Source organism: Poromitra crassiceps (genome assembly GCF_964638095.1).
Source record: "Poromitra crassiceps genome assembly, chromosome: 6".
In the NCBI taxonomy this organism is placed as follows: domain Eukaryota; kingdom Metazoa; phylum Chordata; class Actinopteri; order Beryciformes; family Melamphaidae; genus Poromitra; species Poromitra crassiceps.
The window spans coordinates 55,156,056-55,163,555 of NC_139627.1; the positions used below are offsets into that span (position 1 = coordinate 55,156,056).

A 7,500-nucleotide genomic window follows, 5' to 3' on the forward strand; every position below is an offset into this window, starting at 1 on the left:
CACACAAATAACCCAAACTTTCTTAAAATACGAGTTAACAAAGCGCGGCCTCAGCGCGGCCTGCTCGACAACATCCGTGGCAACAAGGTGCGTAGTTTATATTAGTGATTGGTGCATGTTTGAAGCTTGTAGATCGCTAAATGTGCAACTTTCCCTCGATAAAGGGGTCGGGCGAGCGCGACTATGATGGGAGAGGTACTCGAGTGAAATAGTCGCGTTTTGCGGCTAAAAGGGAAGCAGAGTTTGAATCAGGGAAGTGGACTATGAAACCCCTCTGGGGAGAGAGACGAGAGGCTGCATGCCAACTCTGTGAGCGAGGCCAGTTACACAGAGACACAGGGACAGGGTTATAAAGCAGATGAACCAGACTGTCCTACTCAAGTATAGAAATAGGCTACGCTTACTGTAAAAGTAGCCTACTGGTGTGAAAAAAATCTCCTTCAGTAAAAGTAACAAAATAAGAAATGTGTGATTTAAAATGTCCTCCGAATCAAACTTCCTGAGTACTGTACCTCTTTAGAACAGAGAACATTGTTAGCTATAACATTTCCCATGTCATTCTAAAAGGAGGGAGGACAGTTCACACTAGATTCTTTTCACAGTGGAAACATTCGAGATGATAAAATAAAGTGCAACAAAGTCAAGTCAGATTTCTCTTCTCACCGTGAATGGGGTCCACAGTTTGCTCATTTCCGTTGATCCAGCTCCTGTTGCCTGACGGAGAGACACACGATCTGTTCTGACTGAAGTCCAAGTAAAATGACTGTGTGAGAGTCAAATTATTGATTGATTGCTTATTAATTGGTTGTTGATAATGATCTATCGCTCTCTTCTAAGATGTCTTTCGTGGACTCATGTTCTCCATCATGCAGAGCATTCCTGAAGCATATAAATGTACTTTGTCTTGTGAAGACATCTTAGAAGAGAGCGATAGATCATTATGGAACAGAGTCGATAACGATCAACAACCAATTCATAAGCAATCAATCAATCATTTGACTCTCACAACTGACTGTACAGTAAGATGATGCTGCTTCCCCCTTTGACCTTTGACCCTCTCTGACCTCTCCAGACATAGACAACAATGGCTTCATCAGTAAGGCCGAGCTGAACGAGCTCTTCAGAGCTGCCAGCCTGCCGCTGCCGGGGTACAGGATCCGGGAGATCGTCCAGGAGCTGACCAAGACCAGCGAGCAGCTCACCTTCGACCAGTTCACCAACGTGAGTTCAGAGGTTCAACCAGACCCACAGATCCGCCAGGAAACCAGGAAGGACAGGACTGCTCTATTTTCAAATGAGACATCTTAAGGCTCAATTATGCTCAATGTTAAATATGGATACGGACGGAGCCTTCGGTCCATATATACACACACACACACACACACACACACACACACACACACACACACACACATAATATATATATATATATAATATATATATATATATATATATATACTCTGCCTTCATTTTGTGTGTAATTGTCCACATTTTCTGAAAGCTTAGAGATACGAATGAAACTGAGCAGTACCACACACACGCACACATACACACACACACGCTTTGACTCTCTGCTGCCGTCTAGTGGATGCATTGCTTAACCAACATGAAGGGCGCATGGAAGTACCGGTATGTGGGCAGTGACGGGTACATCGTTTGAAACGACATATTTATTTTCGTATGAAAATGGAGCATAAATGAGCACTTAAGAGTAACAAATTCAGCCAACTCACAGATTGAAGTTTTTTAGTTCTACAAACATTTCTCAAACAGAGAAATAATCTGAGTGGTTGAGTTAAACCTCAGTGGGTGGAGCCAAAGTAGTTGAACTTCCGTTTGTCACGGCGAAAGTTAGCTAGCTAACTGGCAAACTTCAATGGCAAGGGAGACTCTCAATATATAAATAACTACTCGGAGAGCGGAGGCCAACACTACAGTCTGCTATAATATGCAAATGTTGTGAGTCGGATCAGAACCCTAACCCCGACCCACCCATCCCCCCAGGCACTCCCCCTAACCCCCCCCCCCCCCCCCCCCCCCCGCCCCCGTCGAACCGCCCCCTTCCCTCACCACGCCACCTCCCACCACCCACATCCCCGTAGCCACTCCACCATATCCACCCCTCGAACCCCGATTCTCAATGACCGTCCTGTCCCATAGCACCGCCCCCTGCCCCCTTTCATGACCACGCCCCCTCCCATAGCTGCGGCCCCCTGCCCCCTTTCATGACCACGCCCCCTTCCACCACCCACTCCACCTACCCACCGCTCGAACCCCAACACTCAAGGACCTTCTTATCCCTAGCCCCGCCCCTTTTCCCTAGCCCCGCCCCCTCCCTTAACCCAAATCGCATCGGATCTCCACCAAAACTTCATTGGCCCATGATACAGTACACCCTTCATGATACAGTACACCCTTCCACCAGGTTTCATGAAAATCGGCCCAGTAGTTTTCCCCCATAATCCTGCTAACAAACCAACAAACAGACAAACGGCTCCGCAGAAAGACTGTGGTTCTTTGGCTCCACCCACTGAGGTTTGAGTCAACCAATCAGATTATTTCTGCCTCCATTTTTTGTGTGTGAACTCTAATCTGACTCACATTTTGCAGTAAGAATGAAAAACAAAAATAAGATGGAGGACGGTTTAACAAAGTATGAAACAGTAAGAATCGACTAAACCATGTCAACAAGTAGCTGTCATACTCACACACGTTCTGTCTGCCTGTCTATCCATCTGTCTGTCTATCCGTCTGTCTGTCTGCCTGCCTGTCTGTCTGCCTCTGTGTGTGTGTGTGTGTGTGTGTGTGTGTGTGTGTGTGTGTGTGTGTCTGTCTGTCTGTCTGTCTGTCTGTCTGTGTCTGTGTGCCTGTCTGTGTCTGTCTGTGTGTCTGTCTGCCTCTCTGTGTCTGTCTGTCTGTGTCTGTCTGTCTGTCTGTCTGTCTGTCTGTCTGTCTGTCTGTCTGTGGGTCTGTCTGTCTGTCTGTCTGTCTGTCTGTCTGTCTGTCTGTCTGTCTGTCTGTGTCTGTCTGTCTGTCTCTCTGCCTGTCTGCCTGTCTGTCTGTCTGTGCCTGTCTGTCTGTCTGTCTGTCTGTCTGTCTGTGTCTGTCTGTCTGTCTGTCTGTCTGTGTCTGTCTGTCTGTCTGTCTCTCTGTCTGTCTGTCTGTCTGTGTCTGTCTGTCTGTGTCTGTCTGTCTGTCAGATCGTACACAGCCTGAAGAGCAGTGAGGTGGCCAAGACCTTCAAGAAAGCCATCAACAAGAAGGAGGGCATTTGTGCTGTGGCTGGAACCTCCCAGCAGTCGGGCACCCAGCACTCCTACTCAGGTAGGACACACAGCACTCCTACTCAGGTAGGACACACAGCACTCCTACTCAGGTAGGACACACAGCACTCCTACTCAGGTAGGACACACAGAACCAAATCGCCCATTCATTTGAGGCCCAAAGAAAAAGCAGGTTTGAACCCGAGGGCCCTTTTGCTGCTGAAAATGATGCACTTTGTACAATTGTAACAATTTGGTCTCAAATGTGGAGATTTTGACCAGAATCCTTGTTCAAATGTTCTCCCCTGTAAGCGATCCCTGGCCCCCAAGAGTTTGGGAACCCCGGCTTTAAAGTCAAGTGTATCTGCTTTCTTCGTCCAGTAGTTAATAAAGTAGAACAGTGGAAAGAGAAGATATCAAATCATCATCTGGTGTTGAAGTTCACCCTTCTTCACATGCATGTCTCTATCAGGGCATCACTTGGTGCATACTAGTATACGCATGTATGGTGTGATATTGTATTTGTTTTCCCCATCCAGAGGAGGAGAAGGTGGCTTTTGTGAACTGGGTGAACAAAGCCCTGGAGAAGGACGGAGACTGTCAGCACGTTCTGCCCATGGATCCCAACAATGACGACCTGTTCACGGCTATGGGAGACGGCATCGTCCTCTGGTATGCTCCAAACCTAATCTTCTTATTTAGTCGGCACAATCCAAGTCAAGTCTCAAGAATAAAATGGCAGGATAAAAAGTCGTGAATTGTACGTACAATCCACGGTACGTAGTCTCAACGTTTCTGAACAGAAATGTGTTGCATATCACGTTAACATGTATATCAACGTCATCACAGTCTGCTATTGAAATAGCACAGTGGCCAGTAAGGGTGTGGCCGGAGTGCATGACGAGTTCCAACCCCAGGCTTTTCAAAAGTCTACATAAGTCACATTTAACATTTTTGTTATTTAAGCCTAACCCAAACCATAACCCTAACCTTAACCTTAACCTTAACCTTAACCTTAACCTTAAAGGAACACTCCGCCCATTTTCAACCAGCTTTGTATCATTAGAACATCAGTAGTATATCAGAAAACTGTAAACGGTTTTGAAGTCTGTCATTTAATTTGACAGTTATTGAGTGTTAAAGTGTGGACCAGTGACATCACTGGTCCACACTAACTCAAATTAATAACTCATTAACTCAAATCAACTCTCAATAACTGTCAAGCTATTCATCATTCATCTAGTTTGACAGTGATTGAGAGTTGATTTGAGTTAATGAGTTATTAATTTGAGTTAGTGTGGACCAGTGATGTCACTGGTCCACACTTTAACACTCAATAACTGTCAAATTAAATGACAGACTTCAAAACAGTTTACAGTTTTCTGATATACTACTGATGTTCTAATGATACAAAGCTGGTTGAAAATGGGCAGAGTGTTCCTTTAAGCATGTTTTCTTTACTTGCCTAAACATAATCAACGTTGTTAAAGTTGTTTTATTTGCGTTGAACATTGGAAATGCACTGGCAGCGACTGAGCAAGACCATGTGAGAGGCTAAGGCTAAAGGCTGATGTGACTCCAGTCTTCCTCAGGACTGTGCATTTTAGTTTGATAAAAAGTGAATGAGATCAGGCCTGGTGTGGCTATAGCCCTTCTTCTTCTTTTTGGTGTTTTATGGCAGTTGGCATCCTTTATGTTGCACTACCGCCTTCTTCTGGATCCAACCATCCACTGTTTCCCTATATTCTCGATCTTCTCCCCTTCCTCCCTTTCTGACTATAGCCCTGTTCAAAAAGTGCTCCCTATTACAGAAATGTGGGGGATTGTTGGATCAGTGATGTCACTCGAGCAATTGTGATGTCATCAGTGATGTCACTGGACTCAATTCGAGAGGACAGAATGTAGGGAAACAGTGGATGGATAAATCCAGAAGGAGGCGGTAATGCAACATAAAGGATGCCAACTGCCTTAATACACCACAGAAGGAGAAGAATGGATGGTGATGTCACAATGGCTCTGTGAGTGTTAAGGCCTAATAAAAACTTAAAATATCACTGTAGTGGCCCCAGTGGGCGGATTTGATTTAATTTTTTATTTTTTATTATTATTATTCATTTATTTTTGGCAACAGATTCATTCCAGACCCACAAAAAGTGTTTTGGCCAGTTTTGGAGGCAATTGGAGCAACGGTGCAACTCTGGACAAACAGACAGACAGCTCTCCAATTATATGTGTTCGTTCGCCATTTGTTTTACTGGTGTCCAAAGTTCCAGCTGTTAATTGGATTCACTATTTAGTAGCACAGTGTTTTTGTAGGCTTACCAAGAAGTCCCTGCACTCGTACATGTAAAAGGCAATGGGATTTTTGTATGGGGATTTTGGTTAAATGCATGAAATATGGTCTGTGGTTAACAAACGTTTATGAAACAGAAAACATTCTGTCCAGCAAGATAATCAACACAAACGACGCCCGCTTTTATGACTTTTGTTTTCTGAAAATCACACAAAAAGATTTGCTTTGAAAGTCATAACGCTGGTCCTCATTTGTGAAGATTATTAACTTGCTGAACACAAACTTCACTGTTTCATATACTTTGGTTAACAGACCTTGGGCTCTATCTTCCGACAGGCGCTATCCCCTAATAGCGCTTGCGCACCTGTTTTGCGCGTGCCTTAAGGCACGGAAGATAGCATTCCGCCTTGCATTTTGCTCCCCCTGCCGAGCAGCAAAAAAAAGCATCCCCCACCTCACGGGAGCATACTTGTAATGATTTATACAGAAATGTAACTGTTTAAAAGTGATATAATTGTCTGGGTAGACGTGACCTCCCTGATTTCTAAGTTAAAACTGCCCCGAAATATGTTGGGGATGCAATTCTCGGCTGGGATGCGGAAAGGTTCACGGCACGTGTCGCAAGCGCAAATTAGAGCCGTGCCAAACTCATCTGCGCCCCAAAATGCCTGCTCAAACGGAATTTGTGTGTGTGTGTGTGTGCACGTGTGTGTGTGTGTGTGTGTGTGTGTGTGTGTGTGCACGTGTGTGTGTGTGTGTGTGTGTGTGTGTGTGTGTGTATGTGTGTGTGTATTCTCTCTGTGTGTGACAGTAAGATGATCAACCTGTCTGTGCCCGACACCATCGATGAGAGAACAATCAACAAGAAGAAGCTCACTCCATTCACCATCCAGGTCTCTCTCTCTCTCTCTCTCTCTCACACACACACACACACACACACACACGCGCGCGCGCGCGCACACACACACACACACACACACACACACACACACACACACACACACACACACCATCCACCACCCAGCAACACATTCTTACTAAACATGTGTCATGTGGTGTAGATGTCTCACCCTGTGTATGGTTACATTATCCTGTGTTATTATCACTAGTATTAATGTAACCACAGACATTTGCATCGGGGGGCGGGGGGGGGGGGGGTCTGGTATTTATATGACATGATTTGTTCTTGTTTGTGTATTATTATTAACTGATGCTGGAAATATACAGAATGTAAAAGTTATTTCAATATATTATCCACACAAGCAATAACTGTTGATATGTTGATATGTATTGATATTTTCACAAGGATGCCACTACATCATAATATACTTTCATACTGATTTTTATATTTTGATGATTATATTTAGAATTTTGATATAAGTATGTATGAACATAACATCATAACATCTGACATAATATCAGATATTTCAAATTTAGTAATGCATATCTAAAGCCCCATTATGTAGTTTTACTATTTAGGGAAACTGTGCCCCCGCCTAACTGCTACACTTCCCCGTTTGTACGTTCAGATATCAGCCTTCTTTGACTGTTTCTGCTTGTAGGCTACTCTCTACTTAGCTTACCTTTCTGCAGTGTTTCTAACTGATTCACTGATGGGCTGGTGAGTGGTGATAGCTCCAAATATCCCCCAATGTTCTTGTCTCGACTTGTTTCAGCGAGAGAAGTATAGCTAACCACGCCGCTAATCAAGCTAGCAAACGAAACACGTCTCACTTCATAAACGTACGTCACAATAAAATAAATAAAAATGTATAAAAGCTTGAATAAATAAATAAATAATCAATAAGGGGTGTCACGATACACTCAGTTCACGATACGATACGATACACGATATTGGGTTCACGATAACGATACGATACGATATTTTAACAATATTTTTTTGCGATCGATTTGTAAGTTGAGGGGGCATCCTCCACGCTAATT

General features: G+C 44.1%; 1 protein-coding gene across 1 annotated transcript in view; it reads left to right on the forward strand.

The window, feature by feature from the left end:
* lcp1 (lymphocyte cytosolic protein 1 (L-plastin)) overlaps nt 1-7,500 on the forward strand; it is a 37,770-nt gene that overhangs the window by 12,802 nt on the left and 17,468 nt on the right. Inside the window, exons 3-6 of the mRNA XM_083638705.1 lie at nt 1,073-1,221; nt 3,201-3,324; nt 3,803-3,935; nt 6,368-6,449. Coding sequence (XP_083494831.1) covers nt 1,073-1,221; nt 3,201-3,324; nt 3,803-3,935; nt 6,368-6,449 — 488 coding nt within the window. The remainder of the gene's footprint in view (nt 1-1,072; nt 1,222-3,200; nt 3,325-3,802; nt 3,936-6,367; nt 6,450-7,500) is intronic.